The following is a 26,993-nucleotide window of genomic DNA, read 5'->3' as shown; positions in this document are numbered from 1 at the left end:
TCCAATATCTAAAAATTTTGATTTAGCTCTTATTTCTTCATTTAATCTCCAAGTCTTATGTTTAGCAGACATCTTTCCATTCTTCTGTTTTTTGGGGGGTTTTTTTGCGCTTTATTTATTATTTCCTTTTTTTTGATTGCCAAGTTTCTGCTATGTATGTCATAACAGGTAATACACATTGGTTGAAGAGTCTTGCTCCATCCTCAGGCTTTATTTTGCTGTTTAAAAATCTCTTTAATTTTTTAAAAGCTGACCATCCCATTCATATTCTTCTTTTCACTTCTTCACTGTTAACAATTTTCCAAGTATACATACTCGTCTACTATTTCAATTTCTTTGTCGTCGTCATCAAATTCCTGCCATGTACCCTCAAGGGGTATAGAAGATATGATAGTACTATATGAAAAATTTACATCATTAATAACTTCCTATCTACAATTTTCCTCCAAATCAGTCTGTTACTTGTAAAGACTCCAACATTATCAGATTTTATATTTCTATCGTCTAAGGCACTTTGTACCATATCAATCCACCTATATCTTGGTCTTCCTCTGGGTCATTTTCCTGCCAACCTGGCAGAGAACACTTGTTTTGCTAATCTTTCCTTGCCCATTCTATTTAAGTGACCATACCATCTGAGTTTAGCTCTGTTAACACATTCCTGGATGCTGACAATGTCAAGTTCTTTCCTAATATCCTCATTTTTAATATGATATTGCCATTGATGCCATTTGTTCATGCCTATCTTTCTCAGGACTCTCATATCTGCAGTCTCTAGTCTTTGGTCAAGTGTTTTACTTCTGACCCAGCTCTCAGATCCAAAAGTTAAAACTGGTTTGACCACCGTCTTGTATATAGCTAATTTAGTGTTCAAACTAATTTCTCTCTTATTCCATATGAAATTGAAATTCAACTGACTTCCTACCATACCAGCTTTGTTGATTCTGTTGTCTATTTAATTTACCATCTTCACTAAAAATAGTGCCTAAGTAGCTGAAATGTTTTACTTGTTCTACAGGTTCTCCATTCACAACACAGTTGACATTTTCAATGATTCTGCCTATTTTCATCGTCTTTTTATTGCTGACCTTCGTACCATATCTATTACAACAGTTATTCAATTTAGTCAGAGACTCTCACAGACTTGTAGCGGATTTATTTAGAAGTATAACATCGTCTGCACAAAGCAAAGAGCTGACATTAACATCTCCAATTTTGATATCAAGTTTAATACCACTTTCCTTCATAATGGGATCCATATAGATAATGAATAACAGAGGGGATAATGTACATCCTTGTCTCAAACCAGATTTAACATTAAACCATCTTCCTGTACTTCCTTCAATTCTGACTGTTGACTTACAACTCAAATAAGACTAAGTATTGCTTGATATAATGCCCCATTGACACCATATAACTGCAGCGTATTGAATAGCTTCTCTCTTGGCACCTTTTCATATGCCTTTTTCAAATCGACAAAACTTAAATACAGATCTTTGTTATATTCCCATGATTTCTCCACTATCTGTCATAAAGTGAAGATCTGATCCTGACAGCCTCTATTCGACCTGAATCCAGCTTGTTCTTCACCAAGCTTTTTTTCCACAATTCTTCTCAACCATTTCTCAAGTATACCTGCATAGATCTTGCCAGGAACACTCAATAGGGATATACCTCTGTAATTCTCACATTCAGTTTTATTTCCCTTTTTATATATGGGTACTATGAGAGCTCTACTCCAATCATCTGGAATTTGTCCCTCTGTCCAGGTATTCTATGCAGTGCAGCCACTGTAAGACTTTTATACTGCCATACTTCAGCATTTCTGGTTCAATATCATCTACACCTGCTGTCTATCCACATTTCAAGCCTTTGATGGCTTTTTCTACTTCAAGTATGGATATGTATTCCTGACTGCATGCTGGTCATTTTTTTTTTTTTTTTTTTTTTAATCACTGCTGTCATCACTCCTTGTTTAATTTAGCAGTTTTTCAAAGTAATTACTCCATACTTCGAGGATATCTTTTTCTCCTGTTTTCATGTCACCTTTATCATCTCTAACTCCATTTACAGCACTCTTTCCTCCATTCCTAATCTTCAACAACCTCCAGAATATTTTGCCACCTTTCTTGATATTTATTTTCTATGTTCTTGTCAAAGTCCTCCCATGACTTTTGTTCAGCTAGTTTTTACAGTGTTTAGCTTTCTTACATTTGTCTCTGTATTCTCTAAGAACACAAGCAGACTTATTTGCCAGGAACTTTTGATATGCTTTCTTCTTTTCCTTCACTGCCTCTTTAACTTCTTGTGTCCACCATGGAGTTCTAATTTTTCTATCCTTGCAGACAACCTCACCACATGCCTCTCGGGCTGAATCAATCAGGGTTTTCTTCAAGGATTGCCACTGATCTCCAAGGTTTGGAGATTCAGTGGCAATTAGGAATGGAGGAAAGAGTGCTGTAAATGGAGTTAGAGATGATAGAGGTGACATGAAAATGGGAGAAAAAGATATCCTTGAAGTATGGAGTAATTACTTTGAAAAATTGGTTCCTGTTCTCAAACTCTTTCATTTTTTCTTCAATCATTTTTGTGTATTTTAGTCTAAAGTTCACATCTGAGAGATGCTCAACTTTAATTTGCTTTAAAATTTTCTTAAAATGTTATTCTTTTCAATATGAAATTCAATTTTATCCTGCTCAAGACTAAATAGTGATCACTTCCAATTTCAAATCCTCTGTACACTCTGGTGTCCTGCACCAGGGAGAAAACATCACTATCAACATAGTCAATGAGACTTTTCTTATTCTTTGCCTCTTCTCTCCATGTGAATTTGTGCACATTCATTTTGGAACATGGTGTTAGTAATAACCAAGAAGATTAGCCTCGTATTTTGTGTTGAATACTATGGCTACTCCTTTTCCTTGATTGTCATTGCCTGAATATAACATTTTGTATTTATTGCTCAGAAAGATCGCCAGTTTGTCTTTTTTTGTTTCAGTCACCCCTATTATGTCAATCTGGTACTTATCTAATTCCTCAGCTAGCTCCATTTCTTTGCCATTCAGGCTTCTTATGTTGATAGTACCGATCTTTAACTCTGGTGATGTTGAGTTGGGGTGTGTTTTCAGATTTGTACCAGTAGCTGACTTTTCGCTGTTTGCCCTGGTTCCCTGGCGAAAACAACAGGGGCCTTGTTTAACCGGGCGACGCCTCAGCCGGCATGAAATTTTGTCATGTTGTACCATCATTTTGTATTTTGGTTTAACCAATAAGAATACAATTTGGTCGGCTAAATCCCAAATTGCCAGCCCATCCTCGTTCGTTCATTATCCAGGTAGATACCCAACAGGGTGCACCACGAGAAGGTGAGGATTGGACATTAGATCAGAAGCCCTGGTCGGTTCTCTGCATTCCTTTAAAGGCTATGTGGAGGTCTCCTCTCAGTTATACAGCTTTGACCCTTACGCACCCCAATTTCTTTGTTTACCTTAATAATGTTGTGTCTTTCATCGCATCCTTTTCTTTGTCATTATTTTGGTTTTCTCAGAATTAATGTCAATCCTATTTCTACCGATTTAGTCATTAGATCTATCATTTCTTTTAAATCTTCCACATCATCTGCAATAAGAATATCAGAAAATCATAGATTATTTAATTTCATTAATATTGACCCCTTTATTGGGCCATTCTAAATTACTCATATGTTCAGTGTTAATGTAAAGAGTTTGGGAGAAATGGTGTCTTCTTGCCTTATTCCTTGATTTTTGCTTATTTCATTAAGAATGATATTTGATGTAGCATTTCCATCAATTTATTTTATTATGTCAATAAATTGTTTTTCAATGCCATAATCTTTCAGAGCTTCTATTATTGATGATATTTTTATGCAATCAAAATCTTTTTTAAAACCTATGGAAGCCACGTGAAGAGGAAGCTTGTATTCGTTGCAATTTTCAATAAGATGGCTTATTGATTGAACATGATCTATTGCAATGAAGTTCTTTCTGAAACCAGCTTGTTCAGAGGGTTGTATTGAATCAAGTCTTGTTTCTAATCTATTGGTTATGATTCTAATGAAAAGCTACAGCATACTCAAGATAAAGTCATTTTAAAGTTTCATCATATCAATTTTTAACCTTCATTTTTCTAATCGTCGCATCATCTGCAAATAGTTGTACATCTCCTAATAAACTAACCATTATACCATGATATAGTGATTAAACAAAAATGAAACTGAAAACTAATCAACGTGGCACTCTAAGTTACTTTTGATTCGAGTGTTCCTTTAAAAAAAATGGTTAGTAAAAGTATTAAGTACATCTTGTCCCCATGTACACTGTTATTTAGAAAAGCAGAACTTTTTTAAATTATTTTTCCTACTTATTAAATACATAAACAAAAGCATTATAATTAATTAAGCATGCATAAAATTAAGTTAATATATGTTTGATCCTGATGGAAAAGCTTCAAGATGAAACTGTTACAAATCAGTCCAAGTATTTATTTATACAATTTCAAGTAACACAATACCAAGTAACTCATGCCAAACATTATGCAATAGCACATAAGTTGGCATAATGCTATCAATCTCAGAAACTCTTCAGTTTCTCAGCAAAAATATCAATCTGCTAGCTTGATAAAAATAAATGAATATTTTATCCTTCTTAAAAGAAAGAAAGAAAAAGATAGAATGAATGAGTTTACTGTAGTCTCTAATAAAGTAAAAAAAAAAAAAACAGATATTAAAATTCGAATTTTCTTGACTATTTTAAAAATAAGTTTAAAATTTTGAAAAATTGGTCATAACTGCAGATGCTTTGATTATTCATGTAATCTTTCTGACTACACATTTCCTTTATACACAAGTGAATTTTGGTTCTTACTGAGCTAGCCTGTAATGATATATATGCAGTACTTTTCTACTGTCAAATTATCAGCAATTCATTAACTATGAAAAAGTATGTAAACAAAATTAGCTATTTTATAAAATAGTATGAGGAGAGGGACGAAAAGTATGGAAATGGGAATCACATTTTCTTTGAGCTTCTGCCACAACCTAGATATAATATACACAACTACTATTATTGAAAAACTGATCAGACAAACTAGTCAGTCAGTTGAGAAAGTAGCATTTACAATAAATGAATCCTGTGCCATTTTTGCTCGTAAAATGCTGCAAGAAAAGTTTATTACTGAGTATCATTTCAAGTTGTTCCCTTTTTCAAATGAAGGTGTTAGCTGATCTCAAACCTTAGGTTTTTTCATCCTACATAGAGGTAAATAGGCAAGAGAACACATGCAATTAACAGACAAAAATAAAATTAGAGGGTAGAGAGAGGTGTCATGCAATAAGAATAATAAGATGTTATAGTGATGGTGGATTATGTAATGTACTGGTGGATGTAGTTGTGTAGAGATATAGTGCCCTACTGCGATGAGTCCTTGAAACCAAAAAACTTGAAGAAACTTAAAACATTCTAAATACCAAATTTCATTTAAATATCTAGCCTGAAAGTTGCTATAAGCATGCAAAGGGGGAAAAAAAGGGAAACACGAGAAGAAAAAAAAAAAGAATTATATATAAAGTGAATTAATTTTTCAACATGAATAAGTACCCTATTATATTGAAAGTGTTTTTTTTTTTCCTTTCTTTCCAGATACAAATTCTTCCAATCAACTTGTCTGCAAGCAATGTGACTAAAATTTTTTTTAAATTTTTTTTTTAATTATACACTTCCCTACCAACTAAAGATGACACAAACATTGAATTTAATTTAATCAAAATGGACTAATAATACCAAATTAGCAGTTTATCTGAAATACAGTGCAAAAAGACTTATAAATTGCCATTGCTGACAAGCATGTTTTGTTCACTTGTCAGCAATGGCAACAGCATTCCAATGTGTGCACCTTAGCAATTTTTAACGCTATATTTAATATTTCAATCAATGCTTTAAACATCTGATATCTAAAGCATTATTATATAATGCAATTAGAAATCTATTGCAGAAGCAAGAGATCAATTTGTCAGTCTTTGCATTGAACACCAATAACCAATTGCAGTTTTTGTTGTTTCTGCTGCTTACAGGATTAGATACTATTCAATAAGAGTGGCATTATGCACGATACTAAGTAAAAAAGTGTGTGCTGATATTTACACCTAAATAATACATTCCCAGATAATAAAATGTCCTCCCACAAGAGTGGGATATTTTAAGTATAAGATATAAAAAAGTGCCTAATTTTTAATTCAATTAAAGAAGGCTCCATTTTATGCAAATTCAACAAGTCAGGAGTCTTGACAGATAACAGATTAATTTGGAGTAAAACTGTTGATAGAAAGTACTGATGTAGCCTTTCATGTAGTACTATCTTGTACACTCTCTGAGAATACGTATCAGGAATTTGTTGATGTCTATTAAAAAAAGTGTGAGCAAGTTAGCACTATCCTCATTCACTGTTTTTTTTTTCCCTGTGGGTACATCTAAATTTAACAGAACAAGCAGAATGCCAACATAAGTAGACTTGCAACTATAAGATGTAGCTTGTTGTTTTCGGGCAAAAATATTTAAAATCTATAAAAAAATAAAAAACCGCATATTTTATTCTCAACACCATGTTGGAAAGTCTGCTCGATACTTTAGATTAACAAGCTATCAAAAATAGCAACAAACAATATTTATCTGTTTTCCTACCTTTGAGTTTACTTTAATTTTTTTTTTTTTAGTTTTTTTGACAACTAAAACAGACCTAACATTTTGAACTGGGTGTAACTGCACTTTTCTCTATACCATCATGATTCATAATCACTCTCTTAGCAGAGTAATGCTGGGTCTAATTTGCTATAAAGTGGGGGGAGGCAAGTATACAACAGCTTTTTTTGAAACTTACAGAATACAGACAGCATCTGGCATTAACCATTCAATAGCCCATATTTTTAGTGTCTAATCAGATATAAATACTAAAATATTATTCTTCAAAATACTATCATTGCACATAATTAAAATTCATGTAGTAGATCTACTGAAAGGAGGTAACCACTCATTTCATTACAAAGTATCTATAATAATTATTTTGGGAAATTAAGAAGAGAGCTTTCTAATTATATTCTTTAGGATCTTGATTATATAGAGAAACCATGACTAAATTTAACACGTGAACCACAGTAGCAGGTATTTTTTATTACGTAAATATTTTGTCCTAGGTATCTTGGGACATCATCAATATAGTAGACCAATACTAGGTATGCCTAGTATTGTTCTACTGTACTGATGATGTCCCAAGATACCTAGGACGAAATATTTACGTAATAAAAAATACCTGCTACTGTGGTTCACGTGTGTTAAATTTAGTCATTCTTTAGGATCATTTCTGATTTTAAAATCTGAAACATTTTAGAGTGTAGTTCCCTCTCCATTAATATATTAGTTATCTTTTCAGACTTTTACCTGGACTTCCATTGTGGGTACAGATATATTTTTCAAAAAGTTAAAGATGCTGCCAGTTATTTTATTGACTGCTAAAGTCAATAAAATAATAGTTAATCAGACTAAAAGATTAATCACTGATTTAATCTACAATCATACTGAGCTATTTTATCAATCAGAGAAAAATTTCATATAACTCAAGACCACAAAAGTTTATGGAATCAGATTTAGAATGTGATAGTATCAACTGAATTTCATACTGTCAGATTCCAAATTCTTAATATTGTGATTTGATATAAATTTAGTTGTTTGAAAATAAAACTGGATCCAAATTGAAAACAGACAATTCTGCTGAATGAATTTTATGTAAAATATTGTTTCGAAATTCGACTTCTCCACATCATACATCAGATGCCATAGAACGTCTAATGATAGTATTTCAAGAGGATGAGTTCTGAATATTACGATCCCCTTAGACACTAATTATAAGCACGTTTAAGCCGTATCCGGCTTGGTTCTATACTAGAAAATGCAATTACTGACTGAACGCTTCACATACATTTTATAGTAGGATGAAAATACAATAGAATTTATCGTAGATTCGAATCATTCCTGAATTATATAAAAACTGGAAACACTTTTTTTTTTTTTTTAACAAACAGTTAACATTGTCATTTCAAATTATTTTTGTTCATATCCTTGCTTTTGTGTATTATTTAAATAATGTTTGGCATTTGTACAAAAACATAGCTACCACAAAAAGTGGATGCCACTTAGTGTAGTAATCATTCCGATAAATAAATCAAGATTTGCATGTTTCTTGGCAAAATCGATCATTGTGTACAGATAATGATTAATACGCTATCTTATTACAAAATTACATACTGAAAAGTGAACACGGCTAATTTTTTTTTAATGAACAAAAGAGGATGTCTGAAATAAGACTTCGAATAAGATAGTTTTTCCAGTAAACAAATACATAATACATTGCTATTATGTACTAGATCTAACAGAATGCAAAGTAAATTACTGATTTCATTTCGCTTACTCAACAGTTTTAAAATATTCCCAGCTTCGTAATTTAGTATGGCAGCTCCGCAGACATTGTCATTTACGTCAAGCACCAACACGTAATGCTATTTAATTACCAATTCTAGTTTGTCTGACAACGAATAACATATACAAATTCACATATGATATATGCACTATGAAAAGTTGCTATAAAACGGTAGTGAGTGTACATGTGATGTTTCCGAAAAGTCACTAATTTTTGATTGGTTTTTATGCCAATCCACGAAAGAAAGAATTTAATATGGTAGACATGAAAATGAACTTTAAATACTTCAGTATTTCTAGTGTTAAATCATTTCAGTAACGGTAAACTATTTCATTTCTTCGATTATAAAAATTAAAAAGTACACTTTAAAAAATAAGGAGAATATTGCGGAATTAAAACAGGTAGCAGGTAAGCATCAATCTACATTATTAAGATTTAGTCTCTTGTATTTAAGACTATTTTAATGTATAATTCAGTAAATACAGTTCAGATTCCCCCAAGGAATGGAATGCAAGTCGTTTTTTTTTTTTGTTTGTTTGTTTCTATATTAAACCACTCAAACCCATCTTTTAAAGAAGTAAAAGAAATCGAACTTTATTTTGTAGAGAAGATGAAAAGCAAGCTAAAGCTCAAGTGTTAGATGTTGGTTTGCATTTCGTTATAAGAATTTTAGTGCACTCAAAGTTGCTAAACATTACTCTCAGTAAGGCCGTTGACCAGAAACGTCACTCAATTTATAGCATGGTTAACCGTTTCCTTACCTCTAAATCTTCGTACGTCTTAAAGCTGAGGAATGCAAATCCATCAACAATATCCTCTTGAAAAAGTGGCTCTTTAATCCTTTTCTTGCGATTAGGGGGCCGTTTTTCTCGAATAGGAGAATCATCTCCTTCGTCTGCACTTACAACATCACCTCGACGACGATCCTGGGCCGCTTGCTTCTGCTTTAGCATTCTTGCAGCCCTGTCTCGGCGTTTGTGCCTTTGATTTCGTTGCTTCGGGTCACTATCCATGGCGATCACTCTCTTGTGGTCGCAGAATTCCTATGCACATTATCCGTACGGCATTCTCTGGGATATAAGGAATATTCCACAATCACTAAGGAACAAATTGATTCACAATAAATAATCAAATCCCCCGAAAAAACTACTTGCACTGCACCATACTATCAAACTTGATTGTTCAGTTGTAATGGCGGAAAATACACGGGGGCCGCATCACTCAGGCACTGACCCCGGATATAGTTACGCGTTGTACTGTAGCCGATTAAATAGTTCTGCATTGCAGTTTCATTTCACTTCGTTTGATAAATTAAAATCTATATTTTGCAATGAAATATAGAATGTACTAAAATTGATAAGAAATGGTGTTGCATAGTTTCAATAGTAATTGTTCTGCGAAAAAGCATTCGAATATTAGTGATATTATCAGATCAATACTTTTCGCACCTGCTGTTAAAAGAGCCTAAATCATGCATTTAAGCAGAAATACCTCATAAATAGCGGTAATAGTACTATAATGATGCTTATAGTAGCGTTGCCAAATTAAACATTTTTGGTATTTTTTGCAAGGCAGATAAAAAGCAAAATGTGGAGATTTTTACTACAATGAGAAAAAATTAACTTACAACAATCATCAAGTTTCCACTAAGAAAAGTGATGAAAAAAAAAAAAAAAAAAGGAGGAGTCGTCGTTATTATTTTAATATAAATCATCTTGAGCACCGCAAATGCGAATACTCGCTTTAGTCCGAAATATAATTTTTCTGCCTTCCAAAATGGTTCTCGTTAATTAAATTCGAGGTATATTGACACTGGCAAGACAAAGTTTGAGCATGGCATTCAATTGATTTAAAAGAATTATGTACAGCAAGAACTATGAACATGACAAGATCAGAGCCTGTGATTTATTGTATTGCTGGTTTTTTTTTTTTTTTTTTTTTAACGACTGTGTTAGTTTGTTAGGGTAATAAATAAACTTTCAAATGATGATTAGATAAGTGGATTCTTCCAATTTAACTTTATTCGTAATTTATTACTGCGTAATGATAAACGTCTGCAGATAAAATCAAAGGATCAACTCACTCTTTCCGGAAATGAATATTCATCGTGGGCAATCCTATCCTGTCAGTGCTTGATCTGTCTCGTCTTCAAACCTCCCACTACTGGTTACTTGTTTAGATTATGCCAAAACAACTAAGGTTGTAAGACGGGTGTGTTATGCGCGTAAATTGTTGCGGTTTGCTAAAAATAAATAAATAAAAGTAAAATAAAAACTACCACCATCAGCTAGCTCACCGTTAGTTGAAGGAAGAATGTCAGGATGTAAAATGTTGTTCAGAATTGGATTTCAAGTACAGCGATCATTTGGTGGAGGGTTTTAAGTTTCTATTGCGAGGAAAAGGTATTATTATTATTATTACATCAACTCTCCTGGAGTCAAATACTTATCAAGAGAGAGAGAGGTATACAATTAACAATTACATAAGAAATATACATTGTATTACATTGCAAATGTGAAATAAATGTACACCTATTACAAAAGTTTATGGAAAATCTCTTCTGCTCGTAACATATTTATCATACTGAAACTTAACTCATGAATGTGCATATTGCGTAATTTTTAATACACTGAAAAAAAAAATCGAAATAAGTTACTATGTATGACCGGGTGTAAAATACGAATATATAAAACACGACAGACAGTCGTGCTAGGTTTAATGAAATGACGTACCTCTTGTTCTGTACAAAATCGGATAATGGGAAGGAGGAGAAAGCGCAGAGGTTCAGTTAAAATATTGAGTAAGGTACGATGACCATGATTTTTTAAGGGGGGTGAGGCAGCACAACTTTCAAGGGGCATTTCGAAATTTTCTTTAAAAAAGGTAAATTATTTTCAATAACCTACCTAAAATGATTCACTTTTTTGATTGCAAAAAATCGTTAATGCAAATCGGAACGAAACTTGGTACTTTAAATAGGTACCTTGTTCGCCTGCTACAGTAAGTTCATACAAAGTACTGTAATTGTGTCTTCGTAGTAGCTAATTAAATAATTAATAAAGGGATAAATTAAATAGTAAATAAAATCAAAAAATTAAATTGCATTCATTTTTAAAATAATAAGAAAGGAAATTTAAAGCAAAATGCAAAATAAGTAGTCAAAATGACTCTCTCTTGTTGAATCTGAACTCCTAGTATTTGTTACTTAAAATTTTGTTGTAGTGGCTGATGCAGCTGGAGTGTTCTGGTCTCATATACTGGTGTTCAAAACCAAAGGAAGAACATTATTTCTGAAGATTACAACCGCAAATACAGACGAATCACCTTGTGGCAATTTGTATAACTGACGATTTCGAGTAGAGAGCGGGTACACATTCAAATTTTCGAATCGCGTGCAAAGGGTAGCCTTTTGCAAACTTGGATGTCTTGTAATGTGATAAGGATATTGTCTACATGATTTCACGCGGGGAAGAATTATTGGAAAGCTTGAAGAAGGCCGCAGAATTACGGATGTTGCCAGGGAATTTTGAAATCTTACATAGCCTTCTATCCAGGCTCTGTGCAGCGTTTAAACCAATGAAATGTGTTTTAGACCTTGGCTAAGAGGTCGCCCTCCTTCTACCACGGAGCATGAAAACAGAGTTTTGGTTATAACAGCAAAACGTAATCGACGCACCACGGCAAGTCAGCTCCATTCAAGCACAAGTACACGGATAGCTCGACAAACTGTGGCAAGGCGTCTGCCAGAAGTAGGCCTATAGGCTGGAAGACCTGTATCTGCTTGCATCTGTGTCCCTTTATTCACAACTAATCGTAGAGCACATTTTCAGTGGTGTTGTATCCATAAAAATTATGCAAGGCACCAATGGACTAATGCACACTTTACAGATGAGTCTTTCCTCCGATTCTAGACGAGACTTGATCTGGAGTGAAAGTGGCACTGCTTACCATCGCGAGAATGTTCTTGAAAGGGATAGATTCGGCGGCGCCGGGGTCATAGTGTGGACAGGACGCACCGAGCTACAAATGCTAGAAAAAGGGACTGTGACTAGCAAGCGATATTGCAACGAAGTTCTGCAACGTCATGTTCGATTGTTCCGTTGTGGTGTAGGCGAAGAATTCATTTTTATGGACGATAGTGCCATACCACATCGTACACGAGCAGTGAAGATATTTCTGGAGACCAACCACATTAATCGAATCGAATGGCCAGCACGTTTCTCAGATCTCAATCCCATGGAACACTTTTGGGACACAATAGGGAGACGTATTGCTGCTCGAAATTCCCCTCCAAAAAAACAAACAGGGGTTCCTTGTTTTGAAGGAGGAGTGGGCAGAGATGATACAAGTCGCTGGTCCTGTCGGGCGAAGTTCTTCAAAAAAGTACGAACCGACACACTACCATTCAGATAAAAATGTGCCTCGTCACTCCACAAGATCTTCTACGGCCATGCCTCATCCACCACCATTCGAGCTAAGAACGTCAGGGCAAACTGCAGGGGTTTCCTCATCACCATGAAGCAAAGCTTGAATATGGGAGAACTTGTAGGGGAAAAAAACTTCAGCATTTGACGCAGGATTTTCCACACAGTTGAGTATGCATGTCCAGTTGCCTTGATATTTCCCAAGCACTACTGTACCCCTGGGCGTTGTTCATTTCGTGTTCTACGACGGCGGTTGCAACTTCGTCATCTTGTTGAGGAATAATCTGTTTGTGCCTTCGTCCTGGCTTCACCCCTAAAGATCGGCTATTTTCAAATAGTAAAATCATTTTTTCTAAGATTTGTTATTCGAAATTTTATTTTTTTCTTCAAACGCCAGAATTCTCGAAGCGCGGCATTAGTGTTACCGCTTTGTTAATGGTAAAATTTGACTAGCAACGCACGTTCCAGTAAGGTGAGATCCATAGCACTTCATTTTTATCAGAATGACGCGAATCCGTTTCGATCTTCCTTATATCCACCAACTCGTCAGTAGAAACAGTGATATTATGAACATATCACGCAATTCTAGTGCCAATTGTCTGATGATGGCAGAATTTTGTACTTTTTTTTTTATGTAAATCAAAACCCCATTCTCTAGAGTTTCGTCAAGTTTGGTTGTATTTGGTCCAATACATTTTTCGCTACAGGGGCTGTGAACACATCCTCTTTAATTATGGCCACACACACACACACACACAGATTTAATTCCTTAAAACATAAAACAGGCAATAAAAATAACCAACGTGTTTTGCTTTGTCCTTATGTAGTTTTATATCCACCATCAATAAAGTCACAAAAAACGATTTTAGTTGTTCACCCTTTGCGGCCTAAATATTAAAATAATAAATTTTTGCGAAAATGTTGGAAAATCGATTAGCTAACAATCTATGGCAATGTATACTCTGTTCCAATGACATTTCTCCTTGTTTGTGTTCCCAAATTTTCGCAAAAATGATCTATTTTCATTTGGAACCATCAAAGTTAGCATTTTGTTATACGCTGAGGAGCCGATAATTTTTTTTCAATGGTTAATTTAAGCCTTTCCTTTTCCTTTGGAACCACCAAAACTTAGTATTAGTGTTAAATGCTGAGAAACCGATAATTTTTAGATCTCTGGAATCTATACAAATGATTTAAAACATGATCGGGGATTAAATCAGATGTTTCTCTAGGTAAATTAGTAAATTTCAACACTTTTATTTGGATTAGTTTTTCTATTAAATAGTAGCGAATTTGATATGTTGATTGAATTTGAATTTATTTGAATTTGATTTTGATATGTTGCAAAATATCAGTTAATGAATCCTTTTATGCCTGATAGAATACGCACTGAACTACTTAAATGTCATTTAGTATGTTCATGACATCTTCTTTTGGACATGACTCTTATGACCAATCATGTAGTAATTGTAACAATAAACGTAACTCTGAAATATACAAAAGTACAACATATCCATAACAAACATTATTAATACTGTCAGTAAAACATTACTTATCTATGCTTCGATAGCTGACACTGCGCTCACTGTTTTCGTCAGCAACAGCAATATCTTTGTTAGCACTTACAAGGTTAAAAAAAAAAAAAAAACTTCTTCTTCTTCTTCTTCCTAACATGGAATATAGGCCATGTGGCCTGTTCCGGTCTCATGCCATCTCTTTCTTGGTCTTCCGATTCTTCTTTTTCCACTTATTTTGTATCTGTATAATATTTTTGGTAGTCTGCTGTTGTCCATTCGATTTAAATGTTCTAGCCATTTTTGTTTATACTGTCTTATGTAGTAATTAATTGGTTTGATTTTTAGGGATTGTAAGATTTCTTCATTTGTTTTGTGGTCCCACTTGGTATATCCAGCTGTTTTTCTGAGGAACTTCATTTCTGCTGTTTGAATTCGTTTTTCATCTTTCCTTTTCATGGTCCATGTTTCGCTTCCGTATAGTAGAGTTGGTTTTGACAAGACATTATATAGTCTGATTCTAGTGTGTTTTTGTACCAGGGATGGCTTAAATATACTGTTTATTATGCCATTTACTTTGACAAAGTTTGATATTTTAGTGTCTATGTCTTTTTCTTCTTCGTATGATAGATCACATCCCAAATATCTGAAAGTGTTTACTTGTTCAAGTATTTTATTATCTATCACTATTTTACTTCTTATTGGGTTTTCTCCTTTGAATGCCATTATTTTTGTTTTTTCTTTGGATATTGTCATATTATATTGCTTTGAGATATCATTTAATGATTTTAATGATCTTTGTAAGTCATCTTCTGATGTAGCTAATACTATTTGATCATCTGCAAATAGTAGTGTATCTATCTTCATTTGCGGGGTCATTTGTATACCAAATGGGTTATGCTGTTTCCAGATTGTTAATATTTCATTTATATATATATTGAAAAGCAGAGGTGAGAGGGTACATCCGTGTCGTACTCCTCTTGATATATCTTTCCATTCTGAGGTGTGTTCTAATTTAACTGCTATTTTATTTCCTGTATATATTTCTTGAATAGATTGTAAAAGTTGGTTTGGTATGTTTAAATTGGTTAATATTTTAAACAATTTTTGTCGACTAATTTTGTCAAAAGCTTTTTCATAATCAATAAACGCCACATGTGTTTCTTTTTGAAATTCTCTTCTCTTTTCTATTAATAATTTTAAAGTAAAAATTGGATCTATGCAGGATCGGCCTTTTCGGAAGCCATTTTGTTCTTCTAGTAATTTGTTTTCTACAATGCTGCTTAGTTTCTCTTTTAATATTCCTGCATATATTTTATATCCTGTATTCAGCAGGCTAATTCCCCTATAATTATTGCAATTGTCTTTATTTCCTTTTTTATAGATTGGGATGACCAGTGCTTTTTTCCAAGAGTTAGGGGTTTGTCCGGACATCCAAACCATATTAAAAAATTTCAAAAGTCTTTCATTAAATTTTTCACCTGCATTTTTGTAGAGTTCTATATTTATATTGTCTCTTTATATTTGCCTATTGGCTCTTTATATTTAAGTAAAAAAAAAAAAAAAAAACTTATATTTTGATAATGGAAATAAATCCATATATGAGTGCCTTCTGTGATGAGTCCTTGGAGGTGCCATGAAATAATAACAACATTTCCTCTCAGTAATCGGATATCGAAAAACGGGATACTTGCTACTTGCTGTCCGGAAAGTATGAATGCCTGGGCAATTTTGTGAAAACGGGACGAATGGGCGCACTGAAGTAAAAGACCCAAGGAAACCCTTCTGAGGTCAACGAAAAAGTGTTACACATCAATTTAAAATTCTTTGACACAATAAGCAGCCGCAACAGCAACAAAAGACACATTTTAGCGCTATGAAACTGAACCCTAAACCAAACATTAAACTCCAATCATGTACCCCGAAAGCGGGACTTCGTGTTGTTCTGTTTGGTAAGTAACAAAGCACAGCAATATTGATCATGCCCTTTGATTGGAAAGACCAGTCAGATTCCCGAGTTGGAAATGAATGAATTGGTCGATCTCACATGAAAGTGGCAGGTTTTTCCTTGCTGTGATTTTTCATTCTGGAATACAGGCAAATCTGCCAGAAGACACACAAGATAAGACATGATAAATTGGTGACAGAGTCTCGGCTGCTGGAGAAAGTAATCCCGACAATTTCAGTTATGTTTTTAATCTTTTGAAGATACACTAAGCCACCAGACATAAGTAGACAAATGTAGCTTTTTCAAACTTCTTCAGATATAATCATTTGAGAATGTAACATCTAATGTTCAATAAAATTTATTATTTTAAGGTTTATTACCCTATCATTAATCTTTTATCAAAACGTTAGGGCCACAAACAAATAAATTATCTGTGATGGACGTTGATCCAGCTGCCATAGTCCATCATATTTATCTGTGTTCTCTTGGGAAATCCTTTGGTTTTTTTAGAAGGAAAAAGCCGTTTTCCGAAACATGCCTTCGGCTGAAAAGCTACAATAAATAATCTTTACATCCCAGCCAGACATGAGAAGGCAAATTTAGCTTTTTCAAACTTCTTCAGATATAATCATTTGAGCATGTATCATCTAAGTTCAATAAAATTTATTATATATATATATATATAATAAAAGAATGGAAAGACCTGGATTTAATATATATATATATATATATATATATATATATATATATATATTAAATCCAGGTCTTTCCAACAAAAGAGCGTCATTGACAACAGCTGCAAAATAAAAGGCGCTGGTGTTTATTATATCAGCGCCTTTCATTTTGCAGCTGTTGTCAACAATTTAAAACTTTTCTACGGTTTTAAATAACTTTTTAAATTATTTATAGTAATTTTAAAAAGTATTTAAAACTGTAAACTGATTACGTTAAGTTAAAGTTATTGTAATAAAAAATTTTAAAGTATCCACTAAACGATGTATACTGTTTATGAAAAAGACAACGGATGTTTATTTGACGTCTTTTTTAAACTGACGTCATAAGCTGTTACTTTTTTTTATGACAATCTCGCGGACGGAAAATTATGTAACGAGAATACACCATAAAATATATTGATTTATACTGCTCTCTAAAAAAATAACATATATGTAAAATAAGTAAAACATAAAATAAATAAAATGAAAATAACCTGAAAAGGAAATCAATATCATCTGCTAGAGTAGAATGTAATGTAGACTTGAGTGATTGATCGCCACAAAGGGTGTGTGTGTGGGGGGGGGGGGGGAGCAGTGATAATAAATTAAGTTAAAAAATGGCCTACTTCTCATTTCGCAAACCACCGGTTTGGTATCGACGATGGTCTGTGGTTCGAAAGAATTGGTTTGAATCCTGTCTACAACGCGAAACCTCTTCCTCTCCTATAAACTGTTTTTCATCCTGTAAAACAGACAATCTAGTCACAATAACACACCCAATTTAACATAATACAGTGGCCTCATGAGTTAGTAGTTTGGTCGCCATTTCAAAGCAATAATAATAACAACAACAACAACAACAAACCGATTTCACATCCCTCATTGTTATTCCTTTGTAGAATAAGTAGTTTAGAGAGGATGTTAGAAGAAATATTAAAATTAGCAATACACACCTACGAGCGAAAACCTTATGACCACCTATGTAGCAGCGTGTTCGGCCTTCTTTGGCCGAGATATCTACTAACACCCGTTTGATACTGACCCCACTAGACCACGGAGGTGTACTGGACCGACTAGACAAAATGCCTTGGGGTATTCAGCTACTGAGTGGTAGTCAGCATGACAAGACAACTCGTGTCATGCTGACCTCATGACACGAGTTGTCTTGCTGTCTAGATCCATCAGGCCACACTGTCTCCATGTAAGGCAATAACTCTTTCGAAACAATCCCTAAGTAAGAATTAGCATCAAGGTGTGTTTAGTTGCGATGAGAGGACCCAGTAATGTCCATGAGAATAGTTTCTATATCAGGATACCCAAGGAAACCACTGGCCGGTTTCTGGCAAACCGTAAGGGTGCTCCTTATTTTCAAACTTTAGATTTTTCTAAGCGGAATCATTTAATTTTTTTCTGTATGATAAGCAAAAATACAATAAAATGTTTTACCAAATTCTTTGAATGTTCATGGGTTCGTGATGAGATCTCAAAGTCTGCGTATTGAAATAGCATAATAAGCGAATAATAAGCGAACTACAAGTGCATGTCCCCAACCCAAACATCTTTTACCAAGTCTGATCTTGACTTGTTAAAGTCAAGATTAGACGTTAACAACGTCTAATCTTGACGTTGTTAAAAAAAAAAAAGTCTTCAGTTACGGTATAAAAATGGCATGATCATCGGCGAACAGCATTGCTACCCGGAAAACAGTTGAAATATGGCTTATTGAGCAGATGCCAGCTACGTTGCCCCAATCATCTCCACAGAAGAAGTCATGGCGTTATTTTTTTCATTACAAAAAAGGCAATTAAAAAAACAACAGGGAGACAACTCATTCCACAGCCAGTGATATGTTTTCGATCTGGGTAAAAGTTCTTGCTTTTAATCAGATAAGAATACCCAGATATTCTTATATACCTACAAAGTTGAAAAAAGCACGTTGTAGACAAAGTCGAAGGCGTATTTGGAGAGTGGGAAAATCTTGGAAAGAGCAATACAAGACGAAGAATTCAGAGGGCGTTAAAGAAGAAGGAAAACGAGTGGAAAGAAAGTCTCGAATATCTCTTTGATATAGTCGATGCTAATGCTTTGGACATAATAAAAATTCCAGAAGATAAGGAATTTTTATTGGGACAGAGAGATACATCGCAGAGGAAACATTGGAAATATAGAGAGGGCACTTGCAAAAATAGAAGCTGCAGCAGAGAAGCGAACAGAAAGTTTTAGAAAAAGAAAATCAAGAGAAGGCTAGCCACTTTCAACAGGCCACTTTGATGTCTTCGTCATCTGAAAATGAGGGAAACGATTCTTGTAATGAACAAATCAAGCTATCAATTTAGGAGCACGTCCGAAACATGGTAGAAAAATTAAATGATAGTTTTGGCAGTTAGCCTTGAAGGTGTCAAACTTTGTGATTGAAAAGTAGTGGCGGTACTAGTCAGAAATTGTCAAAGCTTTGAAGACGTCCAGAGAAGACAATCCAATGAAACGAGTTACATTTGCTACAGTAGACTCAGCCGTAATTGTCTCTGTGCATTTGGAAGACTATATGGTATCAAATACTCTGCGATTCTTATCTAACTTCCCACCGGAATGAAGACGAGTCATTTCAGTCAGTAAAAAAGACCTTTCAATGCGTTAAAAGTCGTCAACGACTTTTAGCGCAATTAAAAGAATGCTACATGTTCTTTCATTGGAAAAGCCTGCGCTCAAATCCCATTTAGGACAAAAAACATTTTTATGCATTTACAGCAGATTCTGAGTACAGTATTCTATTTATCCAAACCCTGAATATGATGCTGTCGTCTGATGACAGCTGCATCGGATGCTTCCGTGATGACGAAGTGGAAGGTCACGTGACTTTTCGATTAAGTTAGATTTTAAATCTGACTTAAAGAGCTTTATGCGAGATATTTCAATATAAGAAAATTTTAACTGGTCTCATACGGAAGCGGAAGGGCTTTTCTTCCTTGAATCGTGCTCTGTTCCTCCCCCCCTACACACACATATCAGAATCAAACTCTCTTTTACGAGGATGAAGCAGGCCATCACCAAGGCCCCTCGCTTTAAGAAAGAAGGGCGTATCATACGCCTTTTAACAGCGGTTATTAAAACAGTATGCTAGCACATGTATGGGAAAACAGTTAAAAGGGAGCTTCTAAAAATGTATACCAGAACCCTACATTAACCCAGTTCAGTATTAGTAACGGGTACACTCAGGTGGAAAAACAGATATTGGCTCAAATATTCTATCTTTGCAGGAAATCAGGCCTAAGTCAGATAAAAATCTTGCACAAAGGAAGAAGGGTTATCTGTAGGGCTCCAGAAATCAAATTATCTCTCATCGGGCAGGTTATCAAAGCCAAATCGCAAGTGAAATTTCAACCTCGTTTTAAATGCATTGCTTTATTTTCGTTGCATAATTTACAAATTTTTTCATTTGAAAATATCATCTCATTCATTATCATACTATTTGATCATGGACTGTTTCAACCTAATATAATAAAGAACTGTTATTTTCAACAGGAGATAGTATTTTATGTAATTAATTTAAAAGTTAATTCCTTCGTAGACTACTCGTTTCTACCATAAGTTAGCTTGCACGAAGATATTCTCAAATATACGTTGATGATGTGTTTTACCAAATGTGAAGTAATTCAAATCTATGACAACAGTTAGTACTAATCATCTCTCACCCCTGTTATAAAAATTAAAACTTCCCTACATCCGCAGATTAATTTTGAGCTAAATAATGAAGTATTCTCAAACACCATTTTATTTTGCGAAACTTGCATGTGATCACCATTTTTATAAAAATCAGAGATACCATCATCATCATCTTCACAATTTCCTGATATGTACTTCCTCAAGAGGTGTTCAGGTTACTATGACAGCACTATATGATTAAGTTTACATTATTATTAATCTCCTATCAACAATTTCCCTCCAAATCAGTCTATTACTTGTGAGAACTCCAATATTGTCATCATTGCATCAAGTTTACGAAATGCTTATTTCGTAAACTTGAGTACGAAATAAGCATTCATCACCGTATTCTTTTTTGAAGCATTTGATGCGTTTCGGTAAAACTTTTACCAAGTTTAACACAAAAGTCAATCGCAGCTCTCTGTTTGAAACTCATTTTGCGACCGTTCATCAAAACACACTGTCACTCTAGGCACTATAACTCGGCTTCTAATGAAACAAATGCCATAAACAGTTGACACAACACTAATGAAGGTTCCCGCTTTTGATAACAAAAAGATACAATAGGTGGCTCCACTAGTTTCTTCTATGTTAGAAAAGTTCGGTTTCTTTTTGGAGCGAGGGTGTAGATTAGGTATTGTTCTGTATAATGTTCCACATATATATAATTGTAGTGTTTTGAAAAGCTTTTCTCTGGGCACCTTGTCGTATGCCTTTTACTGATCTATAAAACTGATGTACGAATCCTTGTCATATTCCCACGATTTCTCAACTGGTCCCATAACTTCAATTTTAAGAGTATCAGACATACATTTAAAATTTATTTTACAAGACCGCTTTTCATTTATTTCACTATGCTACCAACGTTGACCTTCTTGAAGCCTTAAGTAGGTATACAGTTGTATTGTAGTATTAGCATAAGCTTATTTAAGAATTCAAAACATGAATTAGCTCGATGTATGTACTTGAACATACGTCATGAAAAAAAAAATAGCTTTTTAACATTTAAAAAACGACAATTTTCTTTCAAAGACTAGCCGGAAACTGATCTCATTATTGACATAACATCGTGATAAGTTAGTCTATCTCCGTTGCTAGCGTTTACCATTTGCTGTTGTTTTAGCAAACTATCATCTGTCTTTCCTATTGATTTATTTTTATGAATAAGTTATATAAATTGACCCTTCATTATGGACGATAAATGAAATGGAATGCAAACCATGCTTTTCAGTTTTCGAAAATACAAAACTGAACGTGAATAAAGTAAACGTGAAAGAAAATATTTAAAAAAAAACTCTGGAGAACCTGCTTTTAAGACAAATGGTTCAAGGAATTCAAGTGATTATGATGATTATGATACGAAGTTGCATTCTGTAACGTAATAAAACATCTTCTGGGACTGCTGACAGAAACTCTTATAATGTTTTCGAGGCCATCAGTTCAATTTTCACAAAAAATGCTATGACGTAGACTTGACCAGAAATCTCCCGGGAAACATCCTTAGCTGCTCTTCAAATAAAGATGGATTTGAAAATGTTTGAATATCTGAAGTGTGTTTTTAATACAGCCTGTTATAAAGCTAAATTCAATAAACCGTTTACTGACTTCAAAAAAAAAAAAAGCTTCATAGACCCGGTAGTAGAATAGTATCAAAATGACATGAAATTTAAAGTCAGTTACTGCTGATGTCAAACAAAAATTAGTTGAGGAAATCAAAAATCCAGGAGCGAGTCTCTTTCTACATGTTTCTACAGATATTGCAAATGAGGAGCGATCGCCCCTTATATGAAATGCATAAATAAAAATATCGGCGGAGGCATTTGTTGACATGATTCCTCTCCAAAACTCAGCGTACTTCGATAGATGAGGGTGTGAAATGAACAAGTTCTCATAGAAGACTGGTAATTGGTATTGCAAAATATTTAATTTGAATTTGAATGTTATAAATGAAATGGAATGCAAACCATACTTGAAATGGATACTAAGAAATACCACTTATATTTAAGTGGTATTTCTGGAGCCCTGGTTCTCTGTATTTGCAAAATACAGATACATGTATAATATTCTGTAAAATTGAGCTATACGAAAAGAACTAGCTGATTGGCTTTCTGAAAATAGTCAACTACTGTACTTATCTCAGCTGCAAGATCTATTTACGAAGAAAGGAAACGTAAAAGGAGAAATATACTAATGCTGTAATGGAGTTTCTCTAATGTCACTTACAGTAAGTTCTCACTTCATTTCCCCTCTCTCTGCTTCAAACGTACATATATACAGTGAAACCTTTTTGTTGTTGTTGTTATTGTTTTAATTTACATTAAAATGCAAATATAATATATGACAGTATAAAACCTTCTCTATCAACATCGGGTTGGATTTACTATTGTCAAAACCGCTCTAGCCCCTGAAGAAATAGAGGAAATAAGATCCCAGAATTCTAAATATAGTTTAGTACAATTATCATTCTTAGTATTGTACAACTTTTAAATCAGTCGGTTGGATTATTTCTGATTTCTGTGCTTTTTTTGTATATTCCCAGTTTATAACACAGTGTATGTATGCCGCGAAGTTTAATCCCTACTGGCATTAGCACACTGGTCTATACCTCATGCACAATCTGTCTGATCCATACAAGTACCAATTTAATTTTGGATAACCGGCATGGTTGGCCCCGTGGTTAGCATATTTGCCTTCCAACCAATAGGTTGTGAGTGCGGATCCCACTATGTATCCGGATGTTTTGCAAATGTCATTATATACTCGTAGTAGATGAACTCGGTGATAAACCATTACTCTTCTTATTTGAAGCCAAACGTGACTTGAAAAAGTTCCGTGTTTCATCTTTAGAGCAAAATTTCTGAATTATGGAATCCTTAAAGAAAATAGGCCCATGGTATGTGTGTTATGGCGAGTAGCTGGTTTTTCTAATTCGGATAGGAGATTTGTTTTTTAATTTGAATTCTACCGACGAAAGGTTGGAAACTTATCTCAAATTAGTAATCGTTAAGCTGAGAATCCTGCTTTGCTCCAAAGCCAAACATGGTTTGCTTGTTTTTTTCACTTCAAACTTCAAGTAAGTAAAACAGGCGAGACTCAATGAATCTATGATATTCATGCCACAGTGCGATTCTAACCCATATCTTGTCGGTAGTGAAAGAGATATATTATCCATCAGCCACAAATGAAGCTGTCTCGTTTCCAGGTAACTGGTACTTTCCGAAAAGCTTTGCACTACGGAGGCGTCCTTAAATAATTTAATAACTTAAATATTCTCCTACTGCTACACGCTATTTCCGCGTCTCGATTTCTGATGTCATAATCTAAATATTATGCGGATTTTTTTTGCTTTCTTTCTTTATTTTTCTTTTTTGGTAATTCATTTGAAATTTACTTAAATTCTGACTGCCTCATCTCTAGATATGTGAGTTGTAATATTTATGTCACATAATCAATTCTTTTGATTAATCTTTACTTTTATATTTTAGACTAGAAAATTAATTACCTCCAGGGCCTTTTTAATTTCCCAAAGGGAGTAGCAGGAATTCTTCTACTTTTTACTTTTGTAAATCGGTAAGTAGCTGGTTAAAAGTTGCATTCTAGTCTTCGACTAGAGGAACCCTTTCTATGCCTCTTTCAGCTGGTTTTCGAGTTAGTGGACCTTTGACACAGTTAAGAAGAGATTTTTTTTTTCTTCCAGTAACTCGGGTTTATAACCCACAAATCAAGAACGTGGAATCGTAGAGCTCACTCTATCTCAATAAATAATATATATCTCCTCAGACGCCTATGAAATAATTGATAGCCTTGAGCCAGCTGGCCGAAGGCTAAACTAGCATTAAACACTTAATTTTAATAAATGCATGTGCATCGAAATGTTTATTGAGCACAATACCATCTAAAACATTTGAAGACATAAAAATTTAACATCTTAGAAAGTTGATAAAAATTGTTCTTTGCGTTTTAATATATTTTGACGAAAAGCTTTTGTATTATACTTACATTCTGCCTCCTTTTATATGAATTGAAAATTATTTAAATTTCATTAACAAAACTTGAAGATGACTTTTGAGCTTACTTAGCTCAGCTGATAATGAAGATGACTTTTGGCTGAAGAGACTTGTGTTCAAATCCATCTAGAACGTGGATAGTCCGTATGATTGTTTTTTAAACTGAAAGTGAGTTAGTTAGCCTTTACGGATTTGGTAGGATGTTAGCAAATTTGTGCACAACAGACACAGAGGCTGGTCAAAAGATCAGTGATAAGTGGGATGAAAAAGGAAAATGAAAAGTTGGTTTGAAGTTTCAAGCTATGTGTGAATGTTATGTATTATTGGTGATTTTACACGTTCAAAGTAAAAATGGAGGAATGTTGGTGATGGCCCGTCAGTAGAACAGTTCTTGTCACCTATTCACCTATGAAAATACCCATGAAAAAGGCTTAAAACAGAAACAGAACGTCTCTGTTAGAAAGTATTTGAAGCAAGTTTTTGAGAGAGAGAGAGAGAGAGAGAGAGAGAGAAAGAGAGAGAGAGAGAGAGATCACCTCTTCTAGAAAGCATGAATGGTCACGAGAAGTTGAAAGTTGTGTAGTATTAAGAGTTGTATAGCTGAGAATTAATGCTTTGAACGGAAAAGGACACGGAAAAGTTTGGTAGAGACTAAGCGATATTAATGAAGATATGGATAATTGCGATGCGTTTGTGCCAGGAAAGTTTAGAGTACATAAGAAATGAAATCTGACTATGACCGAATATCTGAGCTTTATCGTAAGTTTAGACGATATGAAGTGAAATCATTCATATCAGAAACGAAAATACGCTTTTGAGAGTATTGAAGTTTATTAGATTGTTCTCATCTCACTGGGAAGTGGCAAAAAGATCCGTGTTTAAGACATTGATTATGGGGGATCTTGAAGTTCGGATTATTCAAACAATATAAGGTTCTGTCAAATAAAGAAGAAAAATCGAGTTAATATTGTCAAGGAAACTATGGATAAGATTCGACGTGAGAGATGTCATTAATGTATAATAAGAAGAGCGTGAGAGAAAGTACAAATCCTGGAGATACTCTGATATTCGTATCCGAGTATCTTCAATGTGTTAGCTATGAGATCCATTGTGAAACCAAATGCTGGAATTCATATTGTGATCACTAATTAATTTGTTAGCCTCTAGGTAGTGAAGATATTCGCTGTTAATGATTTTCTTCATTGTTTCTGAGAGGATCATGAGACGATAGTTTGGTAGCCGACTTTTATCTCCTATCAAGGGATAGGATGTACAGATGGCTGTAAGTTTATATTCATTCATTCTGCGATAAATTGCTAGACAGAGTATGAAAAAATTGCAAAGCCCTAATAGATGAGTGTTAAATCTAGAGCACAAATTTTTAGCCCAATTTTGGTTGAAAGATACTATCAGGACCTAAAGATTTGTTGATATCTAAGCTGTAAATATTATTCTGATATCTTTCTAGTAAAATATCACAGGAGGAAACCAATGATCCATATGGGAAGTGATTTTTCCTAGTCATCTATAGTTGATACTATTGAGATGTCGCTAATCCAATACTTTGAAGAAATTATTTAAGCCAGGAAGTCCGCCTTATCTTTGGATGATATCACGATAGTGCCATGTGGATTTGATAGGAAGCGAAAAGGCAGCACTTAAGCTCAGTAGCCTAACGTGAGAAGATACTTATGGAAATCCAAACCTAGAGACCCAACATAGTGCTATTCAAATGACTTCAGGTTCTGCAGTTAACAAAATGATGATAATCTCGCATAGTGCAACAAAAACGTCTGCCACTTAAAAATATCCACAATCATCCATGCCACATTAGTATTCGAGCCACATTAGTATTATGAAGAGCACAATGTTATCCACTTAGCCAATCCCAGTCTGCTCTTTTAAAATCTGAATTTGGATTTCAGGATGGATTTTTTTACAGATGTTGCAGACTAGAATGTAGAGTGAATATATAGGAGGGATTTTAAACGAATTACCTGCAATATGCCGAGTTTTTATCTCGGATAACTTTGCCACAGAGATCCAACGTATAGGCAATGTTCAGATATTTTGAGTAGAATAGGGATAAAGGCATTCAGTACCTAGAATTATTTATTCTATAGGAGCATGTATTTAGGTCAGTAGAATGTAAATGATAATCATTTCATGGATACAAGGCATAAAAATCAATGCAATCATCT

At 34.2% G+C, this 26,993-nt stretch overlaps 1 protein-coding gene across 1 annotated transcript in view; it reads right to left on the bottom strand.

Moving 5' to 3' along the window:
- The window catches only part of LOC150110013 (uncharacterized), a 594,272-nt gene extending 584,635 nt beyond the window's left edge, over positions 1–9,637 (bottom strand). The window contains exon 1 of the mRNA XM_090390616.1: positions 9,246–9,637. Coding sequence (XP_090246742.1) covers positions 9,246–9,497 — 252 coding nt within the window. The 5' untranslated portion in view covers positions 9,498–9,637. The remainder of the gene's footprint in view (positions 1–9,245) is intronic.
- Between the last annotated feature and the right edge of the window lie 17,356 nt (positions 9,638–26,993).

This window comes from Typopeltis vanoorti, chromosome 1, assembly GCF_054136105.1.
Source record: "Typopeltis vanoorti isolate ZY-2024b chromosome 1, IOZ_Tvanoo_1.0, whole genome shotgun sequence".
NCBI lineage: Eukaryota > Metazoa > Arthropoda > Arachnida > Uropygi > Thelyphonidae > Typopeltis > Typopeltis vanoorti.
The sequence above is the reverse complement of the archived record's forward strand: the minus strand, read 5'-3'. Positions and strand labels throughout refer to the sequence as shown.